The following is a 25,068-nucleotide window of genomic DNA, read 5'->3' as shown; positions in this document are numbered from 1 at the left end:
GACATATATACACTACCAAATGTAAAATAGGTAGCTAGTGGGAAGCAGCCGCATAGCACGGGGAGATCAGCTCAGTGCTTTGTGACCACCTAGAGGGGTGGGATAGGGAGGGTGGGAGGGAGACGCAAGAGGGAAGGGATATGGGGATATAAGTATACGTATAGCTGATTTACTTTGTTATACAGCAGAAACTAACACAACAATGTAAAGCAATTATACTCCAATAAAGCTGTAATAAAAAATAAAAATGAAAGAAACAGTATCATCAAAATGATCATCTTTATGTAAAATAATACTTGTCCTTCAACTTGATTGATATTAATGAAATATTTATAAAGTGCTTTGTGTTTAACTGAAAAGTGTTATTTTGTATAATGCTACTATTGTTGGCATTCTCTTAAGATTTTATAATGAGATCCTTGAGTTATATTTCATTTTTCCCAAATTTACAACTTAGCTTTAATAATATTTTGCATTTTAAGCTTCTTAATTGGGGAAAGTTGCCATAAGTAAAAATAAGGCAATTATGATTTTTTTTTCATAAAACAGCAAAATGAGAGATTACTGTATTTCTGAGTAAGGACTCCATGTCCAGCTTTGTTATAGAAATTTTTAAAAACACCATATTTCATCTGTAACATATCTATATCATATAAAAAATGTAAAGAATATATTTCAAGAAAATATGATTACCAATCACATAAAATTTTATTTAATGTTGTATAGCTTTATACTGTTTAATTCAGAGCTCTTATTTTTATAATGTCTACCTTATTTTTCCAGCAACAAATAAAGTAAATAGATATTAGGGAATTTAGAAGAACTTCTCCAGGTCGGTAAAACTGAGTGGTTCTTTTTTTTATTGATGAGTTTTAGGAGTTCTTTGTATATCTTGGATACAAGTTCTTTATCAGATATGTTTTTTGCAAATGCTTTCTCCCAGTCTGTGGCTTGTCTTTTCATTCTCTTGCCAGTGTCTTTTGCAAAGCAGAAGTTTTTAATTTTAATAGAGGCAAACTTGTCAGTTTTTCTTTCATGGGTTGTGCTTTTGGTGTCCTAAAAGTCATTGCCAAACTCAAGGTCACCTAGATTTTCTTCTATGTTATCTTCTAGAAGTTTTATGGTTTTGTGTTTTATGTTACAGGTTTATGATCCGTTTTGAGTTAGGGTCTTTTTGGTGAAAGGTATAAGATCTGTGCCTAGATTCATTTATATGTTTATTAAGAAAGTTTCTGCTGGACCTGAAATTATTAATTATTTTGATCAATAATATTAAAAGGTGACAGAAAGTTTAAAAAAACAAATAATATACTGAATATTCACAACTATATAAGTTTTGTTCTTCAAAACTGTTCCTTGAGCGAGAGGCTCGAAGTCAGCCCAAATATGGGGCCAGGGAGAGCTTTATCTGAAACACATCAGGAGACTGGACTAACAGCTCCATTTTAGTGCTGCTCTACTGTTACCTATTGTTAACATGTGCAGTTGGCTGAGTGCTGTATGTGCAAATTGTTTGGGGACACTTCCTACAATTAGGAATATTTTACTTCAATTAAAACACCCTGTTATTTGTTCACATTGCCATTTCTTTGCTACTTTGCCTAGTCATACAGGCTTGCAAAAATCCACCTGTGGTTTCTCTCCAATAGTTTCAGTCTTTTATACTGTGAATCAATGAAGCCATCTGAACCTTAAATATCTCCCTATATTTTGACTGACTTCAATTTTGTTTTTAAAGGAAATTTTCCTAATTATCTACCATTTAGTAACATGAATAGGTTTGCCTTGAAATACTTGGTTTTTCTTACTTTGGCTTGTTGGAAAATAGTTTATAAACCAGTTGTTTATTATATGTGTACCTTGGTGTTTATGTGTTGCCCAGATGAATCATAAAGGCTTTTAAATGTTGAATCTTTAGATTTTATTTTTAAGGTGTCTGTAACAAAATTGATTTGAATTATGTTCTTTTCAGCCTTAAAACACCTACTTTCTGAAACACTGTCATACATACTATTCTCAGAAAAGAATTCATTTTCTTTTTTGTGTGTTATTTTGCTTCTATCTCTCAAGAATAAATGAATGAACCACTTAAATCAGATTTACTCTTTCCCGTTGCGGAGCACAGGCTCCAGACGCGCAGGCTCAGCAGCCATGGCTCACGGGCCCAGCCGCTCCGCAGCATGTGGGATCTTCCCAGACCAGGGCACGAACCCATGTCCCCTGCATCGGCAGGCGGACTCTCAACCACTGTGCCACCAGGGAAGCCCCAGATTTACTCTTTTAATATTTTCTCCAGTTCCTCTGTCTTTGATGTTACCAGATTTACTATAATATGCTTTGAATGTCTAAATCTCCAGTATTTCTGTCATACTTTAATAGATTAAACAATTTATTGTTTTTGAAAAAATCTATATTAATTTTGCCCTTATTTAAATATTTGTGAGCTGACTCACTATATGTATATGTGTGTGTGTATATATATGTATATCCACAGTTTATGACATGTACATATATGTGTGTGTGTATATATATATACACACACACACACATATATATATACACACACAATTTATGACAAATTTTATAGACCAGTCTCACTGCTGGCTTCATTCTTTTTTTTCCTACTCTTGTTTTCCTTATCCACATATTTTATGTGAATATATACATATATAGAGGTAAGGTATTAAAATTTTGTGTCATTGTGTCATTTAAAAACTTGAAATATTTCAAACAAAAAGAAAAATAAGGATAATATAATAAAACCCTTTTACCTACCTCTTGGAATGGATAAATTGTTAACATTTCGCTTCATTTGCTTGCTTGCTTCATTTATTTAATTATAAAATCTAATATTTTTATTGAAGTATAGTTGATATACAATGTTATATAAGTTACAGGTGTGCAATATAATGATTCACAATTTTTAAAGGTTATACTCCATTTATAACTATTATAAAATATTGGCTATATTCCCCATGTTGTACAATATATCCTTCTAGCTTTTTTTGTTTGTGTGTTTGCGTTGGGTCTTCGTTGCTGTGCACGGGCTTTCTCTAGTTGCAGCAAGCGGGGGCTACTCTTCATTGCAGTGTGCGGGCTTCTTATTGTGGTGGCTTCTCTTGTAGCAGAGCATGGGCCCTAGGCATGCGGGCTTCAGTAGTTGTGGCACGTGGGCTCAGTAGTTGTGGCTTGCAGGCTCTAGAGTGCAGGCTCAGTAGTTGTGGCACACGGGCTTAGTTGCTCTGCGGCATGTGGGATCTTCCCAGACCAGGGCTCAAACCCGTGTCCCCTGCATTGGCAGGTGGATTCTTAACCACTCCACCACCAGGGAAGTCCCCTTCTAGCTTATTTTATACATAATAGCTTGTACCTCTTAATCCTCTATCCCTATATTGCCCCTCCCCCTTCCCTCTCCCCACTGGTGACCACTAGTTTGTTCTCTATATCTGTGAGTCTTTCTTTTTTCTTATATTCACTAGTGTGTTGTTTTTTAGATTTCACATAAGTGATATCATACAGTATTTTTTTTTTCTCTTGGGGTACATGTATCTTTTTGGATTAGTGTTTTTGTTTTTGTTTTCAGATATATACCCAGGAGTGGCATTGCTGGGTCATATGGTAGTTCTGTTTTTAATTTTTTGATACATGTCCATACCATTTTCCATAGTGGTTACACCAATTTACATTCCTATGAACAGTGTACAAGGATTCCCTTTTCTCCACATCCTCAACAACACTTGTTTTTTGTGTTCTTTTTGATGATAGCCATTCTGACAGGTGTGAGGTGATATCTCATTGTGGTTTTGATTTGCATTTCCCTGATGATTAGTGATGCTGAGCATCTTCCTCTTTGGAAAAATGTCTGTTCATTTCTTCTGCCCATTTTTTAATGGGGTTGTTTGTTTGATGTTGAGCTGTATGAGCTATTTATATATGTTGGATGTTAACCCCTTATTGGTCATATCATTTGCAAATATTTTCTCCCTTTCAGTAGGTTGTCTTTTCGTTTTGTCAGTGGTTTCCTTTGCTATGCAGAAGCTTTTAAGTTTAATTAGGTCCCAATGTTTATTTTTTGCTTTTATTTCCTTTGCTTTAGGAGACAGATCAGAAAAAAAAATATTGCTGCGATTTATGTCGAAGAATGTTCTGCCTCTGTGTTCCTCTAGCAGTTTTATGGTTTCCGGTCTTACATTTAGGTCTTTAAACCATTTTGAGTTTATTTTTATATATGGTGTTACAGAATGTCTAATTTAATTATTTTATAATGGAAGGAAAAATTACGTGTGTGGTGGAAGTGCCCTTGGCAATGTTATATATTGTCTTTGTGTTTAAAAAAATTTTACAAAACAGACATCTTATGATATGTCATTGTATAACTTGCTTTTTTACTCAGTATTTTCAAAGCTTATCCATGTAGCTAAGTGTAGATTTAGTTTTTGAATTTTAGCTGCTCTATGGTGTTTCACTGTATGAATATGACAATTTACTCATTTCCCTGTTAATATATATTTAGATTATTTTTTCATTTCTTTCTATTGCAAGCAAGGCTACAATGAACATCACTATACGTATCTCCAAATTAACATATGCCGTTTTCTCTAGGGTTCATTCATAAGTACTAAGAAGTGGAATTGCTGAGTTATACAGTATATACAGCATCAGAACTTTCAAATTGTCTTCCAGAATTTTACATCAGTTTACCCTCCCACCAGCAGTTCGTGAAAATTTTCATCTCCCCACATCCTTGTTATATATTGACAGGTTTTATTGCCAATCTAATGGGTATGAAATAATTTTTCATTGTTGTTTTAACTTGTGTTTTCCTGATTACATTTTATTTCCTGAAGTTGAGTACCTTTTTGGTTTTTAGCTATTCATATTTTCTCATCTGTTAACCACCGTTAATATCTTTTGTCCCTTTGTTAATTGAGCTGTTTGATTTTTCTTAATGATTTGTAGAATAGGAGTTGTTTCTGTAATTCAGACACTAATCTTTTATCTGTTATATATGTTGCTTTTTAAAAAAACTTTGTCAGTGGTGTCTTTTGTTGCATAGAAGTTTTAATTTTAGTACAGTTTTTAATCCCTTTTCCTTCTCCTTTTTGTAAATTGTCTTGTTTGTTACAAAATCTTTCTTACCCAAAGTCTGAAACATATTCTATATTTTCTTCTAAAACAGTTCTGGTTTGTTGTTTACATGTAGGTGTTCAGTCCAGCTAGAATTTATTTTTGTCTTTGGCATGGAGTGGAGATATATGTTTATTTTTTACAATATGGGTAGTATGTTATCTCAGCACAAATTGTGACTGGTTCCTCCTTTCCCCATGAAAATGCCCTCTTTTTCATAATACCAATTCCTATACGTACCAGAGTCAGTTTCTGGACTCTTTTCTGTTCATCAGTCTGTTTGTCTCTCCTTATGCCACTGCTTTGATTACTAAAACTCTATAGTAAATTTAAGGACTTACAAATTTTTATTTGGCATTATCCCAGTGTTTCTAAACTCAAGATTTATGGCAAAAGCTTAAGTAACATTTCAACATATTTGTAAATTTGCTTCCCTTTTATTAGAATTTTAGAAATGGATGAAAACTTCAAGATTACTTAAGTCAACCCTTTTATTTTATATAGAGAGAAAGTTGTAGAGAAGTTAAGCTACTAATTAGGATGAGGTCACAGAACTAGTTAGAACTCGGTATTATTGCCACCATACCAGCTAATCCAAATGCAATGCCCCATCAGTAAGTAGCAGTGCTTTGGAGGAGTCTCTGACCCCAGGTATTTAATGTTCCTCACTTTTCTCATTTTGTTTGAACCTAATTGTATTCCTTATATTCTTCTGTTCAAAAAAGGATAGATAATGGCTGTGAGACTTCTCTTGTGATATGTTCTTTTTTTTAGACTTTATTCATTTAGAACATATAAGAGACAAATTCTGTTTCTTGCTCTTAAATAATTTTATACCAGTTGTTTGAATTCTGTTACTCAATTTTACTGTCTCTTCTGTGAACCCTCCTTATTTCATGAGTTGTGTTAATGAGAAAAATTATAGTATCTACCAAGTAATTTGGTTATATCATGATTCTGTCAGGTACTTTTGAAGGTACACTACAATTTTGGGGTACCATTTAGTCAGATATACCAGAGTAGTTATTTACTAAATCAAGTGAACTTAAATGCATGAATACTACAATCTTTAACCCATTTTTTATAGGACAGTCTCTTTACTTCTTCCTTTACTCTCCTCCACTGGAAATATGAATTTCTATGTATGCAATACGGATGCTTTAGACAGTTTAGTCTTTATTTCTGTTACCAGTTGTTATTTTGTTATCAATTACTTCTCATGATATTTTGATAACTGTCTTCCGTGTAGAGCTGCTTTGAAGATTCTGTATATAGATATTACCTGAAGTCTGTTCTGTGGAACACTGATTTCTCAGGAGGACCCCCAAAAAAGTTTTCTGTTGCAAATAAGTTTGGGAGATGCATGCTCTATCTCTGTTTTGAAAAATTCAAAATGATAGTAGAATGTTAAATATACTGATAAAATTTGCTGATGAAGAAGTTGGTTAACGTTGCTTTACTAATCTCCCCAAATTAGTTTAATTTTATTTGCCTGGAAATTATTTAATTTATGGAGTAACTCCAATTAATATCCTATAAAACTAGTATTCCGTAGGACACATTTTGATAAATACTGTATAAACCATAGTGAGTTGTAGATCTATAATCTTTAAATATTTAGAATAATAAGTATATTTCCTTCTTTTTATTTCTTAAGTCACATTATCTTTATAATTTGTTTTCTTCCTTTATAGCATGGCTCATCCCCTGTCACCCAATCATTCTCTTCCCCCAAGCCAAATGTTTTTATTCATTTAGCTGATCTTTATTGAGCCCCTAGAGAGCACATGCTAGAAATACAGAGATGAATAAGGTGAAGTTCTGGCCTTGAAGACCTAACACACTGATTTAATGGAGCAGGGGAGCCACCTATAGGGGATAGCCCCTCACATCTTTGTGCAGCTGTAGAGATCCATGATCAGCACTTCGCATTTACTTATTTAGTGGTATGAGAAAAATGTTCTCAATGTATGGTTTTATGAAGACTTTATTCATTGAATTTAAGATACCAGAGATTGTAAGGCACAGCATTACTTTATGTACCACAATGAAATAAAAAAATGTTGCCAAATATAATTTAAAGTTGATTTCAGAGAAGTAGAATGTATGCATTACATATACTAATAAATGTTTGTTAACTATTAGCCTTAGATGTGTTTCATTTTATGTATTTCTACATTAATTGAATCAAGTGCAGCAAATGTTTATTGAATGACTATCATTTAATAAGGCCAGTGGATAATAGAATAATGAATAAGATATGGTCTCTGCTCTTAAGGAACTACAGAGGAAGGCAGATGTGTCCAGACCTTGCTAAAATAAAATTAAGTTTCTTAAAGCAATTTAATTAAATCACACAAACTATAATTAACAAATATGTTAAAGCTAATGCTAAATTAATGACAGTTGATGGCTTTGTAAAAGTTAAAAATATTATAGATTGGAGAAATAGTCTCAAGACATGGTGAGAATTGTGAACTTTAGGAGTTCATCTCAGTCTAAGCAAAGCTCCAGTAATGTCTTAATTTAAAATAGCTTCAGGAGATCAGCTCGGTGCTTTGTGACCAGCTAGAAGGGTGGGATAGGGAGAGTGGGAGGGAGATGAAAGAGGGAGGAGATATGGGGATATATGTATATGTATAACTGATTCCCTTTGTTATAAAGCAGAAACTAACACACCATTGTAAAGCAATTATACTCCAATAAAAATGTTAAAAAATAAAATAAAATAAAAAAATAATATAGCTCCAGGCAATTTGACAGTATGTATCAGAAGCATCAAAACTGTCTTTAACTTAATACTATATCCTGTACCCTAATAAAAAAAATTGGTAATTTACATAAATATTTATCTACTGCCACTAAAAAAACCCTATAGTTTAAAAGAATATTTAATGATACAAGAAAATGTTTATCGTATATTGTTAAGTAGAAAGGCAATTTACATAAACATTGTATGATACAATCCTAACTTTGGTTAAAATAGTAAAAGATTGACTTAATAGATAGCAAAGTATTAATAATACCTTAACAATCTTAGATTGCTAGAGTTTATAGTGATTGTTATTTTCTTCTGTCATTCCCAAATTTTGTAGAATGAGCATGTATTACTTTTGTAATCGGGGAAAAAAACAGTATATATATTGTTTTCAGTTTTTTGTCAAACCTGTTTCCAAATACTCTCACCCTAATCTCTCAGCTAGCACAGTAAAATATTATGGATTCATATATAATGTAAGTATAAGAAGTTGTTAGCAGTATTCATATACATAAGAATAATATTATTTATTTATTTATTTATTTATTTTAATTAATTTTATTTTTGGCTGTGTTGGGTCTTCGTTGCTGTGCGCGGGCTTTCTTTAGTTGCGGCGAGCGGGGGCTGCTCTTCATTGCAGTGCGCGAGCTTCTGGTCGTGGCTTCTCTTGTTGCGGAGCACGGGCTCTAGGCGCGCGGGCTTCAGTAGTTGGTGGCTCGTGGGCTCAGTAGTTGTGACTCACGGGCTCAGTAGCTGTGGCTCACGGGCTCCAGAGCACAGGCTCAGTAGCTGTGGCTCATGGACTTAGTTGCTCCGCGGCATGTGGGATCTTCCCGGACCAGGGCTTGAACCCGTGTCCCCTGCACTGGCAGGTGGATTCTTAACCACTGTGCCACCAGGGAAGCCCCTAAGAATAATATTATTAATGATTGAACTTATCAGTGCAAATGCCTTTGGCCGTGCCTTTTGGTTTTGCTGTGCTACAACCCTTGTATACCTTTCAATGAAATGTAGTTTGTGGCCAATAGGAAGTTTTTAGTTCAAGGACGAAAGGAGGCTGAGTCTCTCTTAGCTAAGACTCATCTGAGCTGGACTGGCAAACTTGGCTGGTTACCATGATGAAAGCAGCATTGGAGGGTCAACCCCAATTTTTGTGGGATACCAGATTAGTACTAGTTTAGAGCAAGTTCAAAGGCCCACATTGGTTAAGCATTGCATTTATTTCCCCTCAGACTGTGCCCTCTTCCTCTTTCTACCTCCATGTCTAGCACAAAGTCTGGCACATGTTAGGCACTCAGCAAATAGTATTGGAATTGAAGTGGAATGAAAACTGAAAATTATGCAGATTCCTAACATTAGCTTTACTGAAAAGTCATCTCAATCTTAAATGAAGTGAGTTATGCCGACACAGTCACAGGTGTAGTCTCTAGTTGGATGCAAGAGAAGTTCTTAGGAACAATAATGATATCTCATGTTTAGCCATCATAATAGGGTCTTCTCTATGCCTCTTGTAGTTTGGCTGCTAGTGGTACATTGCGAGGCCCTCAACACTTTCAGCATTTGGCACAGCTAGAAGTAAAGGATGCACGTTGGAAACTAATGAAGAATTGGAAGATATAAGAGGAAGGTCATTCCAATTTTCATAGGTGCATTTTAAGTAAAATGTATTTTGATTATCTTAACTAAGCTTCTACCTCAGCTAGGCAGGAAAATCTGGTTTGTCCTTTTTCCCTCTGTGCTATTCAATAACATATGCTATTTCTCATGTTAAGACCTTAACAGCTGTGCCAAAAAGTCCGGTTTGAAAAAAAGTAAGGGCTTAATGGTGTCTCTTTACAGATCAGCCTGTCAACAACTCTGTCCATCAATAGATTACTTCAGCCCTTTAGAACAGTTGTTCACTTCAGACATACATGTCAAAAGTTGGTGTGGTTAAGATGCTGCAGCTTGCTAATAGGAATAAGAATTGGAATTATGAATATGGAGCTCTGGATGCTAAGGAGACAAACGTAGGTGTGTTGCTTTTTGAAAGAATAACTCAGGCACTACTGTTAGTGACTAGAACCCTCTTTTGTCTGAATGTCATAGGCATCGTCCTTTTACCTCATATTGAGATGACTTGTCACTAGGATTTATCTTAGAACTCTGCATGGCTTTTAGGCCTTTAATTCATTTCAGTTTAGCAAGCATTTATTAAGTATTGAATTAGGTGCTAAAGTTATAAAGATGGATGAGACTTGATCCCTGTCCTCAAGGCTTTCAGTTTAATGGGGAGGACATGAACAGATTATTTCAATATAATATATTAAGCATACAAGTATGCAAAGGGAAAGCTTCATGGACAGATTAACTGATAAACTGTGTGTTGCATAATGGGTACGAATATTCTAGAAAGAGAATACAATATGAACACTAGAAATGTGTTCACTCAGTATAGGCAGGCTGGAGAAAAGAATTAGATTGATAGAGAACGGGTCATCGAGGTCCTGAGAACATGCTTGATCTTTATCCTGAAGGCAGTGAGGAGTCACTGAAGAGTTTTAAGCATTGAAATGACATGGCTGGATTGTAATTTTAGGTAGATCACTCTAGAGGCAGAGAAGAGTATAGTTTTAGTGGGACACGATCAGTATCAGGGAAATCACTTTAGAAGGCCACTGTAGTAGTCCAGGCAAAAAATGATGAGGGCCTAGGCTAGGGCACCTAGTTAGTGGTGGTAAGGATGAGACAGTATAGGTGATTCAAGAAGTGTTTTAGGTGTTGAAATCCTCAGGACTTGAGGGTTGAGGAGTAGTGGGATGATACCATTAAGTGAGATTAAAAATCTAAGAAGAAAAAGAGTTTTTAGGGGAAGATGATATATTAAGTTTCAGATATGAGTTTGAGGTGCCTCTGGGACATCTGAGTGGATGTGAACTTTTAAAATTCAGAGAAATGGTGGTCAGTACTTGATAAGAAATAAATTATCATCTTGAGTAGATAAAAAGCAAATATATTAGGGCAACCCCCAAAGTAATATTGTCACTTGAGGAGGGCTGGGTGTAAAGAAGGCTTTAGGTATAAAAATTGGGTTTATACAGCAGCAGTGTAAAGTTACTATAAGTAAGTTAAATATTGTGGGGAATGGACTATTCCACTTTGTGAAAAGTCATATGCCATTTATAGACTACTGTTTGGAAACTTCATAGTATGGCATGATATTAGAACAGTACTGGATGTAGTTTAGGTTTTGATAGTTCAAAAGGGATTTTTGGATTTTGTGGTTTCTCAGTATCATTATGGACATCAATGATTATACTAACAAAATTTTGGACGTGATATTCAACGTATAAAGATTTTTAGATATCAATAAGATTTACCAAGTGCTAACTATGAGTCAAGCTCTATTCTAAGAACTTTGTATTGATTCATCACATATAATTCTCTGAAATAGGTAAGACTTATTATTCCCATTTTATAGGTAGGGGAAAACCATGGAAAGTTTAAGAAACTTGCCTTAGATCACACAGGATTCACCCCCAAGGAGTCTTGCTGCAGAGCCCACCTCTTAGCCACTATGCTATACTGCCTTATCAAACAGTACAGGTTACAAGTACCTTTGCTCATTAGGGAGAATGGAAATGCATTATATAAACAAAAGTCCCTATAAAGGTAAAATTTCTAGAAATGTAAAGTGGTAAGAACTTCAGAAATAGTTTAATGTCAACAATGTGTGTGTGTGTGTGTGTGTGTGTGTGTGTGTGTGTGTGGAGAGAGAGAGAGAGAGAGAGGAATTACATTGCTAATTAGGAGGAATGAAAACCTGACATGTCAGAAAAATTTGGGAAACAGAAATACAGGAAGTTGAATTATTACGGGGGGGAAGGGAAGAATTTATGTCAGAGATTAATATATATATATAAAGGCTAAGTTGTAAGGAAACTGAAACTCCGAGAAGAGAATGATAAAGAGTTCATCACTTCTACTTCTACCATTGTATATTTACATAATACTTTATATTTTCCAAAGCTAAGAGAAAGGAAGTAACAACTAAGATTACATGCTATGTAAGTGTCAGAAACAGGAAAGAACCCAGGTCTTACAACTCAATCCAGAGCTGTTTCCATTACGTCATATTCCTTAGTAGAACCATGCAGATTCAGTCCTCAGATCCATAGAAATGGAGGGGGAAATGCCTCAGAAAAGAATTAGTCATCATCGCTAAATCCAAGAGAGTAGCAACAGGGATGCAATGGTAAGGAATGAACCAGTAATGCTATAATCGAAGAGATTGCCAAGCTTCTAGAATCTGATAAATCTTTCCTGTTGATTGATGTATATGACAGGAAAGTCACCAAAAGAAAAGTACTTAGGTATATGAATAATTGTTTTTCTTTCTATTCTTAAGAATCTGCTGTTGGTGGTTACTCTCAGAGAGGGGAAAGCAGTAGATGTGGTTGGGAGTCAACGGTCTAGGAGTAGAAAAGTTATTACTTTTTATTTTGTGCTTCTCTGTGCTGTTTAAGTTTTGTTACCTGTGGGTATACTACTTTTTTAAAAAAACATGTTAATAGGAGTTTCTGTATAATTGGATTATGGGCCACTTAAAAAAATTGTTTCATTAAATATTACATAGTACATAAACCGTGCTAACAAACTTTATCCCAAGAGTTACCAAGTAGGTTGACATTGACATTCAGAGTGAATTTTCCACAGATACACGTAGAAACAATATATTTTTTAAAAAACTTTTCTTCTTTTAAAGATTCTTATTTATTTTTTGGCTGTGTTGGGTCTTCATTGCTGCGCGTGGGCCTTCTCTAGTTGCTGCACACAGGGGCTACTCTTTGTCGTGGTGCGCGGGCTTCTCATTGCGGTGGCTTCTCTTGCTGCGGAGCACGGGCTCTAGGCGCCCAGGCTTCAGTAGTTGCAGCACGTGGGCTCAGTAGTTGCGGCATGTGGGCGCTAGAGTGCGTGGGCTTCAGTAGTTGTGGCGCACGGGCTTAGTTGCTCCGCGGCATGCGGGATTTTCCTGGACCAGGGATCGAACCCTTGTCCCCTGCATTGGCAGGCGGATTCTTAACCATTGTGCCACCAGGGAAGTCCCGAAACAGTATTTTTATAACATGGTTGGAACAGCAGTGGCACTATAAAACCATTATTCTCTTGTTTCTGTGGGAAAGTGAATATTAAATTGTAGGTAGGGATGTGGGAAACTTTATTTTCTGCAGTCTTAGAAAAATCCCTATACTCATGTATATACATATATGTATACATTTGCTCCTGGGATAGGAAATAGCTTTCCTGAGTGAAAGAGGTACTGTGGCAGGGAGTGGCAAGAGTGAGATTCAAATTAGAATTCTTTTATCAATTGCTCCAGACAGATTGTGCTGTGAGAGGGATTTTGAGGACCTTCATCTACTAAAAGTAGGGAGAAGCCAGCAGTTTGGCTGTATAACTAGTTTATTTGTAAGTCACACATTTGAATTAAGGAACTCCTCACAGTGATCAATTGGTGCTTACTTTCACTCTAAAGCCATTTTAGTCCTTTAAGCACCTGTTTGGATGATATGCTTGCTCTTCAATGAAATTGCAGTTTTCTAAGTTCCCAGAGCAATTATGGTGTGTAATTTGTGCAGTGTTTTATACTACCCTTGGAAAAGATGTAAAGTGCATGGCTGGACAAGGAATACACTCCTTTACTGGGAAATTACAAAAGTGCTAAAGGAATTTTTTTTTCACGGCGGCATTGTTAGGAAGGGATCAATTTTTCTAAAAAGGGCCAGGGTATTCTGGATATAATGAAAATATTAAGATAGTATGTTTGTGGCCTGTGAGTGAAAGAAAGAACACCAAGTGTTGGACTGGGACTGTAAATCATCATCTTTGGCAGGAGCAAAGTTTGCTCTTCCTCCTGTTGTGTCTGGACTGTTACCAGGGCCTGTGGTGAATTTTGCAATCTAGTTCTCAAAGTCCCAGTGAACACTGAAGCATTTACATGGACTCTGGGGTACAACTTTCTGATCTCACTTGTTGTTTGTTTGATTTATATTTTTTTTATGGATGAGATTTTTTATATTTAGAGGAATAATTAAAAATGTTTAATGTGATGGGAAGGAAAAGAATTTTTAGAATTTTAAATAATCTTTATTTTGTAGTTCTTACTTTTAAAAACAAATCAACACCTATATGAAATTATGTATGAAGTACCTTTGAGAGCCAGAAAATAGCTACTCCACTCCAAAGTTTCTGGGCATTCAGAATAGCTTGGTATACTTTCCATTTACTGCATTTTAGTGATTCTAAGACATTTTTTTTCACATTTAAAAACACTTCTAAAATAGGGATACATCTTGTAATCATTATTGGCCTGGATTGAAATCAGATTTCTTCAGTAAGGACTTGCATTTGCCTCTAGCAGTCATTTGCACTACTACTACCTGAGACCATTTTAAATTAAATTCTCTGTTTGAGATTTATATTTTTTTTGTTTTGTTTTTTATTTTTACCCCACTGGTAGTGTGAATTCAGACTGTAAAGCTGTGTAAGAATTGTCTTTTGGATAAAATTCCCTCTACCTGGTGCCCAGTACTTGAAAGGTACAGGCATTCAAGTTTTCTTGCTGTCTCTTTCTGCTTTGTGGGTTTAGTTTCCATTTATTCTACACAGTATTTGTGGCCCTTCTGTTGTCCCAGCTTTACATGAGAGGTCTCCTATTTTTCTTTTCTTGTGGTACGTGAAAGAATAGTGTATCTTACAACAGGTGGTGACTTACATTTGATAAAAGATCCATCAGATGCTTGCTTAGGCCCTTACTATATTTCTTCAGAGCTTGTTTACTCGCACTGTAGGCACAGTTCTAATAAACTCAGTGTCATTGTTACACATTTCTTTGCTCATTCCTCATCAGTGATCTTCAAACTTTTTTGCATAAGAATCAATTGGGGAGTGAAAATTATATATTTCTGTGCCTTATGCTCAGAGATTCTGTTTCTGTGGACCTGGGTGATGCCCAGGAATCTTCACTTTTATTAAATATCCTCAAGGTATTCATACCTAAGTGATTGAAGAACCATACTTAGAGAAAAACTGCATACTCTATATCTAAGTGAATTTTTTTTTTTTTTTTTTTTTTTGCGGTACACGGGCCTCTCACTGTTGTGGCCTCTCCCCCGTTGCGGAGCACAGGCTCCGGACGCGCAGGCTCAGCGGCCATGGCTCACGGGCCTGGCCACTCCGCGGCATGTGGGATCTTCCCAGACCGGGGCACGAACCCGTGTCCCCTGCATTGGCAGGCGGACTCTCAACCACTGAGCCACCAGGGAACCCCTAAGTGAATATTCATGACTTCAGCTGCCACCTATATATACTGATGATTTTCAAATACTTATCTTTAGTCTAAACCATTCTTCTTGGATGCCAGACTCATCTATACAACTGACACTTCTCTATTAAAGGCAGAATACACTCTGATCTGGGGTACATGGGCTCAAGTCCCAGCTCAGCCACTTATAACTCTGTGACCTTTGGCAAAGTTACTTAACTTCTCAGTTGCCTCATGTAAAATGAAATGAATATAAATACCTCATAGGGTTGCCTAGACGATTCTGTGGATCAATACATGTAAATTTCTTTGACAGTGCCTGGCACTAAGCCCAATATAAGTGGTAGCTGTTTTTATGTTGTTATTGTCCCACAAGTACATCAAGCATGTCTAAAATGAACCTTTTTAATCACCTCGACACCCCTCAGAATCTGTTTTCTGCTTTGACTAGAGCTATATTTAATTTCGCCCTATCGTTAATTTTCCTCATCCCAGTCATACATTCTATGAATTCAGTATCCTAATTATCTCTAATCTGTCCCCTTCTTTTCATCCCCACTTCTGTTGCTTTGGTTCGGATCTTTATTGCCTCACATAGCATTCTGGAATAGTCTTCTGTCTGGACTTCTAGCCTCTGCTTGTTTTTCTCCATTCTAACTCACAGAAATCTTTATCAAAGGCAATGTGATACTGCTACTCCTCTGCTGGGTGGCTCTTATTGCCTGCGGGATAAAATCCAAACACCTGTGCCTGGCTTACAAGCCTCCTCAGATCTGGTTTCTGCCTCCTCTTCTGCAACACTGAGGCACATTTGCAATCTTCCAGCTTTGTACATTTCTTGTAGTAGCTTGCTCAAAACACCACATCCTCTCTAGCTCTCATAACTTTGCATAAATCAGCAATATAGCATGGTGGTTAAAAGTGTGAGCTTTAGAGCCAAACTGCCTGAGTCAAAAGTGTGAGGTTTAAAGCCAAACTTTGAGCCAAGTTCTGACTTTGCCACTTTAGTTGTGTTGGGCAAAAACACAGTTTTTCTGTGCCACAGTTTACTCATCTCTAAAATTGGAATAATTGTGCATTATAGAGTTGTTATGTGGATTTTAGTAAATTAATTCACATAATAAGCATTCAATAAATGTGAGGTATCCCTAGTTTTATTATTACCATGCTATTTCTTTTGCTTGTACACTTGATCTTCTTCTCTACTCATTCTCTCACTTTCTTTTGCCTATCAAATCCTACTCATTCATCCTTTGTTTTTCAGTTTAAGAACTAGCTCCTCCAGGAAGCCATCTCTGAAACCCCGGACTTGTTTAGATGCCGGTCCTCTGGGTTCCCATTAGCACCCTTTTTAGTATAATTAAGCTATGAACATTTTAAGGGCTGCCAAGGACTATGTTTTTCATCTTTGAGTGGCTAATGAATGAAGTGTGATTGTTTTATTGTTTCTTACTTGTTTTAGGTTGGGAAAGCAATTAGAAAGGGGAGGGATATTCTATTAGAGTCAAGTAGACAGTTCATAAGCAGGCAGGAAGGGAAGAGATAGCAAGAGGTGAAAAGACAGAAAACAAAATCTGTAACAGTCTGGAACTTTCCAGTGAAAGGGCAAACAATCCAACAAATATCAGTGTGGTTCTCTAAGTATCATTGTGCATAATTAAAATGCTACTGTGATATCCTTAACGTTAAATTGTGTTGAGTATACGCTGCCTAAAACGAAGAAAAGTAGGTTAAGCATTTTAGAAATATTTCTTTTAAAACTAGTTGAAATAAATTTTGGCAATTAAATAGGTAAGCTTTAGTTATTTATCATTGTCCAACAGCTCATTCCCCCTTGGGCTGCCTGACTAATCAGTACTCCCGTAATTAATTCTGATTATTGTGTGTGCTCTATCTGTGGGAGAAAAAAAAAGTAAAGGCCAAGGAGGATTTGTAGCAACTAATCTGAGGATTGTTAACTTTAAAATTCATTATTTGTTGACTCAATTTCTAAATTCTTTCTACATGTAATAAGTTTGCCATCAACCATTCTAAAGGGTGTTGACCCAAAACAGACTGCCAGATATTTCTCCAGCAAAAATGGGTTTATTTGGGATCAGCAGAAAATTACAATTTGGAGTCTGCAACTGTGGTGAGCCCTGTGCAAATCCCTGCAGGGCAAGGGAAGGTGAACTCTTTTATAGAGGGGAAAAGGAAGTTGGGAGAGCTATAGTAAACAAAGAGTCTATGGCTTTTCATTGGCTGAATCCTTGCCAGGAAAGAAGAGTATTTCTTCTACCTGCTGGACTCAGCTATGTCACAGGGCATGAGAGCTCCCCCTTCTGATCTCTCTACTCTATTTAATTGAGGTTTCTGTTTATTAATTGTTTACAAGAGAAATGGTTAGAAACAGAGAGTATATACTGTATGCGAAAGTATATACCAAGGTATAATATGTGATTTTTTTAAAACTTAGGATAGTATTTATAGAATTGTTGGGTTTAACTGTGACAAACATTAGTGTAAGAAGGTAGGGAAAAGTTGTTGACCTATCAAATTAGTTTCAGGGGATTCATTTTACAAGTATTTTTTGGATTAGGCCCTGAGGATACAATGCCCCTTTGCAGAGCAAAGCAATTTAGATTGTAGAAGCTTACAGAAGAAATAAACATAATTGTCCTCCCTGAGTCTATGTTGATATAAGAGGCATAAGACCCTTAAAAATGAAAAGATGTAAGTGCTTCTACAAATATCAATATAAGCCATTGATACTCTACATCTTCGCCATTTTCTACCTCTGTAGAAATCTAATTAAAAGGAAACTATTTTAGTAAATTTTTGTTTCTTATTATAAAACTAATATGTATTTATTGTAGAGAATGTATAAGGTAGAAATAAAAAATAAGGTAGAAATAAGAAAATAAAAATCTATTGTTCATCTAGTAACATTTAATATATTTACAATTATTATTTATTGTATATAATATAATAAATATTATTTATTATTGTTTAATACATATATAGTCTTTTATCTATGCTTATCTTTGTCCTTTTTAAAAATTGAACTATAATTATATAATTGTATACCCTTTATTCACTTTATATTGAATCAGGAACACTTTCTCTGAACTGAATATTCAAGATAAAGTACAGGTAAAGATGATGGAGAGTCTAATCATTTAAATAATCTCATACATTTTTAAGTTTTAAACTTATTTATATTCAAGTTCAGTAAGGAAAAATTTAACTTTCTGATTATTAGATAAACTGTTCATAAGTCTAGTTATCTTAAATCCACAAATTGATATGTTTGCTTGGAAATCAGGTAGCTCTTACAGCATAGCATTGAGAATTAACTGTACACGTAACAATTAGATGCTGTGTTATAATTTATAAAATATTTGTAAAAGACTATACAAAGATTGCTTTGTACTCTTTAAAAATCAAGGTATTTTACTCATGTAATCATATTTCTTCTATTCAGACTCATTTAGGATAATGAGATTGAAGAATGGTCAATAAAATTTTAATAATTATGAAATAAGCAAACCAATTTTATTGGGTATACTGCTAGCTAACTCACCCCCTGTGTTTTTTTCCTCCCTTTTCATTGTCTCTTGGTTGTCTTTTTTCAGCAGTGAGATTGCAAACTATATGACTGCAGAAGCCATGCCCTGTGTGTTTATTTCTACAGGGCATAGCATATTAGATGTAGATACTAAACAATTACTTGTTGTTCTTACTTTGACTTTGTCTGTGGGAACCTCAAATTCAACTATATCTAAAACAGAGTTCGTTGTTTTCCATCAGACTTGTATCTCCTTTTATATTACTTTTTTTTTTTTTTTTTTTTTTTTCCGGTACGCGGGCCTCTCACTGTTGTGGCCTCTCCCCCGTTGCGGAGCACAGGCTCCAGACGCGCAGACTCAGTAGTCATGGCTCACGGGCCTAGCCGCTCCGCGGCATGTGGGATCTTCCCGGACCGGGGCACAAACCCTTGTCCCCTGCATCAGCAGGCGGATTCTCAACCACCGTGCCACCAGGGAAGCCCTATATTATTTCTTATTTCTGTTAATGCCACCACCATCTCTTTACTTGCCCAGGTGAAATTTTGGAGCGTGGTTTTGATTCTTTCCTCTCCCCCATTTCACATATCTAGTTGGTTCCTAAGTCCTTTTGATTGTATCTTCTAAGAATCTTTCATGTTGATCTCATTTACTACAGTCTTAGTTCAGGCCTTATATTTTTTCTCATCTTAATTACTTCAGTAACCCCTTAAATTGTCTCTCTGCCTGTAATTTCTTCTCCCTCCAGTCTACCTCAGGGCCATCTGAATAATCTCAGAATACAAACCTGATCATGTTATTCCCCTTTGTATCCTTTATTAGCTCGCTATTGCCTGATCCTATAAAATACGAACTACTTGTGTGATATACCAAATCCTTTGTGGTTTGGCCCTCATATACCTTTCTAGCCATCTCTTATTGCCAACATTTACTCACTATGCCAGCCAAATTCACTAGGATCTGTCTTGTCCCTCAGTGATTATACTTCTGTCTCCTAATTATGTATTTCCAAATTTTGTGGTCCTGTTAAGCCTTTGTTTGCTTGTTTTGATCTCTGTCTTTCATATCTTTCCTCAATGTCTGGTAAGCCTTTGTTAAACAACTTATATTTAAGAGTGGAGCACTAAAAAACTGATTGGAAATTCCAAATCCATCCAATCCATTCATTTTATTGTCTTTAGTATCTTTGTTAACTTGGGCTAGTCATATTCCCTTGATAAGGATCTTCCCGTCTCCACTTGGATATGTAGACTGCCAGTATTCTGTGTACTGAATCTTCCTCCTTTCAGTCTGGTTCCCCACCCTCACCTGTGCTGAGTGTCTCCCAGTCCAGAGATACTCTAAAAGTCCCTCTTCATTAAAAACAAAACAAAACAAAACAACAACTACTGGTCTTCTTCCCAGATGAGGGGATAAAGCAGTCTTTTTGTTGTATGGAGAAGCAAAGGAGATTTGGGCATATAATTTACTTCTAAATTAAACTTTCATCCTATTCACTAGGTTTCAGCCCTATCTTAACAGCTTACAAATTTACTATAGAGGTGTAGCTAATTCATGAGCCATTTTGGAGGTTCTATAGGGTAAACTTAAAAGTCACTTTTATTACTTGAGTTAGGAATCTGCCTTTTTGCATTAGCTAAGTCTGTTATTACTTGTACATCTGTTTTCCATTTTCCAAAGTTATGTTGTTGTCATCTTTTCTGATTTCTTTGTCCTTTCAGGTTTATATCTTTTTTAAAAAGTTTTAATATTATTTTAGTGGGTTTTGAAGAGGAAGCAAAAGTCAGTGTATATGTTCGCTCTCCCATATTTACCTAAACTACTCTTTCAAAACTGTTCATAATTCCAAATTATTCCTGGCTTTACTTATCTCTCTGTCAATCAGAGTTAGATAATCCCTCTTCTGTGCTCCCATAACACTCTGTGTATGCTTTTGTTATGGAACTTATCCTGTTGAATCATATCTTGTTTTTAACTTGTCTCCCCTGCCACACATTGTTGTACAACCAATCTCCAGAACTTTTTCATCTGGCAAAACTGAAATTCTACAACTCCCCATTTACCCCTCCCCTCAGCTACCATTCTGCTTTCTGTTTCTATGAGTTTGACGACTCTAGATACCTCGTATGAGTAGAATCATACAGTATTTGTCTTTCTGTGACTGGTTTATTTCACCTAGCATAGTGTCTTCAATGTTCATCCATGTTTTAGCGTGTGTCAGAATTTCCTTCTCTTTTTAAGGCCAAATAGTATTACATTGTATGTATATACATTTTGTTTATCTGTTCATTCATTGATGGACGTTTGGGTTGTTTCCACCTTTTGGCTATTGTAAATAATGCCATTATGAATATGGGTGTACAAATATCTATTTGAGACCATGCTTTCAATTTTCTTTTGGATATATATGCCTAGACGTGTCATCATTTTTTATGACGTTGACATTTTTTAAGAAAACAGTCCCCCCTTTATAAAAAATAGAATGTTTTCCATTTGCGGCTTTTGTGATGTACTGAGATTCAGGTTACACATTCCTGGCCAGAATGCTGCATAAGTGATTGCAAATATTATCTTCTGCTTTTCTTTTGTCTTTCAAATTTGTTCATAATTTCTATATGTTGTAGTATGAATTTTCATGTAGTCTTTGTATCTTTTCCTTTATTTTCCTCCTGCCTTTAAACACAAAATATCTTGCTTCCTTCTAAGATTATTTTAACTATTCACTGTTTTTTTAAATAATTTTTAAAGTTAAAAAAACTTTTAACTCTGTAATGTATTTGAAGTTTTCTACTGATGTGTGCTATTATGGAAAGGTTTAACTGGATTTTTTCCCTAGTTTTTCTAACATCATTCATTGAATGAACAACAAATGAATCATTTGTTGAATCCCATGGAAGTATTTATGTGAAGTTCTTAGATTTACTAATTTCTATTGACCAGTCAGTTTTTATATCACTATCTTAACACTTTAGTTATTATATGTTGAATAATAGGTTGTAATATCTATTAGAACATCTGTAAGGCAAATTCCTTAACCTCAAATTATTCTACTCAATTGTAAGAGTACTTTTAAAAGTAATATACATTAAGAGTAAAATAAAGTTAGTCCAACCTTTACTGTGTTTGCTCTTTAGATAAGTTAATCTAGATGCATACACAAAGAAAACCAGATAAAAGAAACAGAGCTGTTGATCTTTCTCTAGTCTCTCCAAGGAAAAAATCTAAACTTGAAAGAATTACCAGTATGGGAAACAGAGAGTCCTCCATTTCAAGCACCCATTGTAGTATCTCTGACTGCCTCCTAAATGCTGTCTCCCTAATAGTCCTATGAGATTACACAAAGATGATGCCACCAGCAGGAATAGACATTGGTTGTTTAAAGGGACCATTTTGGAACAATTACTTCCCTCAAGAACAAGTGAAAATGCTGCAGTTAAGTATTTGTGTGTAGCACATTCTTTAGGGGGGATAGTTTCTTTATGCAGTGGCACCTTAGATGCAGCCAATTAATATGTCTTAATTTTATACACCATAGAGGCAATGGATAATTTCCCTGATTGTTTACAAGCTGTCAGGAATGGTTCCAGGCATAACTTGAGTTTTCCTAAGCTTTACCAGGCTATTGATACAATCGAGGCCCACATTTTACAGCCTTTTGCCCCTACTTGTGGGACAGAATACTCCAACAAGAATTTCTGAGGTCTTTTCAATAACCTACAGCTAGACCTCATACCAAACATTCACATTCCTTGAAGGATGGGGCTTAGGCAGCTCTCTGTATTTTCAGAAAATTTCTTCTAGAAATTTCTCTCATACATGCCATGAATATGTCGCTTCCAGCTGCTCTCTCACTCTCTTGCAGTCTCTCTCTGGCTGAACAGTACTACCAATGCAACAAAACTCTTAAAGTGCCAAAACTGTGTTAGTGATCTCTGGGAACTTCCCCCTTCATTGGAATATAACATCTTATACAAAGCAGGGCAGCTAGTGCCTCAATCTTTTATAGAGATCTTGGTGAAATATTTCTCTTTTTACTTCCAGCCCTGTCTCTTCCCTACAGCCATGTATGAGTAGATGGGACTAGGTCAGAGATGAATTAGAATGACCACCACCAGATTCTACTCAGAATCACTCCTCCTCTCCTCCACCAATTAAGGCTTTGATTTTTGGATCAGGGTTTTTGTACATCTGTCATATTCCTTCAGAGTTTTTCTCCTAGGATGCCTCAGTTCTTTATGTAAATAAGCTTTGAGTAGTTTTTAAACACTTGTTTATAATACAGGGCTAGATTATAAGGGTTAAGCTGGAACCCCATTACAGTGAGAACCCCATGGCTTGTTTTCTTTCATTTCTTTACTGTTTCCTTCCTTTTCTTCATATACCAGTAGGTTATTACTCTGCTTATGCCCACTTTCAGATGTGTTTACACATTTAATTTAAATAAACTTTGGTCTAATTTTTAACTTATTGGTATCTTCTGAGTAGTCATTTCATATACACTAAAACCCTTGAATTTTTTTTAATTGGTGCAAAAATTGACTTTGTAAAATAATACTATATTTGGGACAGAGGAAGCAGACAGTCCTCCCAAGGACTTCAGTGTATAGTGACTAATGGCAAAATTTCATTCTTTTCATTATTGGAGAGACTCAGCAGGAGCTGAAAACTGAATCAGATATCTTGAGTAACTCTAAAGTTCTTTGGATAGTTTCAACCACATACCTCTCTCTGAAGATGTACAACCATGTTCAGAACATCTGTACTTTGGGGCCCTACCTTTATTGTGAGCCAGCTGTAACTAAATTTTCTCTCTTATTTTTTGAGGGAACAGCAACTTAGATAGATGCAGTCTCCCATGGGGAGCAGACAGTGTCTAAGCAGCAAGAACCCAGAGGGACAGAGACATGGTTAGTTAATGGTAGCTGGTGCTAATAACAAAAGCAAAAATGATCGCCTCCTGAGATCAAAGAGCATCAAGTATTCTAGCAAAGCTTCCTAGGCTCTATAACCTCTAATTTAGACTGATGAGAATTTCCTGGAAGACAACACATCATGACAGTGGCTAAAGTAGAAAATCCTATTGAGTGAAGTATGTTCCCTGCCATCCCAGGAAATACAGTCATGGAAGTATCTTCCTTTGCCCTGTGAATTGGGAAGGTAGTGAAATCACTGAAATTTTACAATTCTCAAAAATTAAAATAGGCTAATTATAATTCTACAAAGGAATTCTAAATTTACATTTTAAAGCAAGCTTTCGTTCTAAAAATTGTGCTGGTAAATTGTTTTGTGTATAAACAATTTTCTGTTTCTTTCAGTGTGGTTATGAGTTAATTTATTTAACATTGACTATAATCTATTAAGTAGAATACATTTCTAAAATATTTAAATTACAGAAAGAAAAATAAAATGATTTGGGAAAATTTAAAAATTAACTGCTAAGATGGTTAAAAGGACTCTCCAACAAACATACAAAAAAAGCCCAGAATGACAAGATAAAGCTATTTTAGATTTTCAGATTTGGAACCCTTCTAAACTACATGATTAGAATGCTAGTGCATTAAGTGGAGTTGTGTCTTATTCAAGGGTTAGACTCAGAAATTGATATATCCAAAATTACCCTTGAAAATCCCTTAGGAAGCCAGTACATTGGAGTCTTAGAGAATCATGTTATGTGGGTGGCTTGTGTTTCAAAGCTGTGTTGTCTTTTAGAATATATACTTTTCTCTCTGAACCCCAGAGTCAAACTCTTTTAGAGGGGTGCTCAGATGATGAACTTATGATCAACTGAGAAACAAGCAAATTCACACCACACATGTAATGCTCACTCCAGAGCATATACTCATTGAAAGTCAGGCAGAATTGTCTATACTGTTTATAGAGTAAATAATCATTTTTCTTTCTTTTACTGCTGAACTTATTATAGTTGAATTTGTGATAATTAACTTTGTAAAGACACAATTCCATAGTATATGATTATGTATTTATGTTAAAGTTTCATCTGAATTTTTGTCTAATGTTTTTGTCATTCACATAGGAAAGAATGATGCTATACTGTGCCATTCCTTTATTGGCACAGTACAGAAGTACAGATAATGGATTCTGAATTAATGCACAGTATAGTAGGAAGCTATCTTAAACCTCCAGAAAGAGTGTTTGTTCCATCAATCACCCAGAGTGATGAATCATCTCAGACTCACTATTCTGTGAACTTAGAAGTTACCTCTCCTAAAATGCTTCATAGTCCAAATAGCCAAGGTAATGCTAATAAAAAAATCTTATTTAACATAAGGGGAATGGTACGAAGTATGTTATACAAAACTTTTCATTTTTATGTA

General features: G+C 35.5%; 1 protein-coding gene and 1 long non-coding RNA gene across 8 annotated transcripts in view; one reads left to right on the top strand and one right to left on the bottom strand.

Moving 5' to 3' along the window:
- LOC114486976 (uncharacterized) overlaps nt 1-25,068 on the bottom strand; it is a 63,594-nt gene that overhangs the window by 7,011 nt on the left and 31,515 nt on the right. Inside the window, exon 6 of one of the 4 annotated variants that reach the window (XR_003681501.2) lies at nt 23,861-23,875. The exons of the other annotated variants lie outside the window; for them this stretch is intronic. This is a non-coding gene — a long non-coding RNA (uncharacterized lncRNA). Of the gene's footprint in view, nt 1-23,860; nt 23,876-25,068 lie in introns of those variants that run through there. 4 annotated transcript variants of the gene reach the window in all.
- CEP57L1 (centrosomal protein 57 like 1) overlaps nt 1-25,068 on the top strand; it is a 53,601-nt gene that overhangs the window by 8,201 nt on the left and 20,332 nt on the right. For 3 of the 4 annotated variants that reach the window (XR_447321.3, XM_007100546.3, XM_028494565.2), the window contains exon 2: nt 24,768-24,988. Coding sequence is in view for 3 of the 4 variants with exons in the window: in XM_007100546.3 (XP_007100608.1) it covers nt 24,826-24,988 (163 nt within the window). In the remaining variant the exon portion in view is untranslated. Of the gene's footprint in view, nt 1-22,147; nt 22,166-24,767; nt 24,989-25,068 lie in introns of those variants that run through there. The other variant, XM_028494564.2, reaches the window with a different exon arrangement.

This window comes from Physeter macrocephalus, chromosome 10, assembly GCF_002837175.3.
Source record: "Physeter macrocephalus isolate SW-GA chromosome 10, ASM283717v5, whole genome shotgun sequence".
NCBI classification, from domain to species: domain Eukaryota; kingdom Metazoa; phylum Chordata; class Mammalia; order Artiodactyla; family Physeteridae; genus Physeter; species Physeter macrocephalus.
This window is presented reverse-complemented; position numbering and strand designations above follow the sequence as displayed.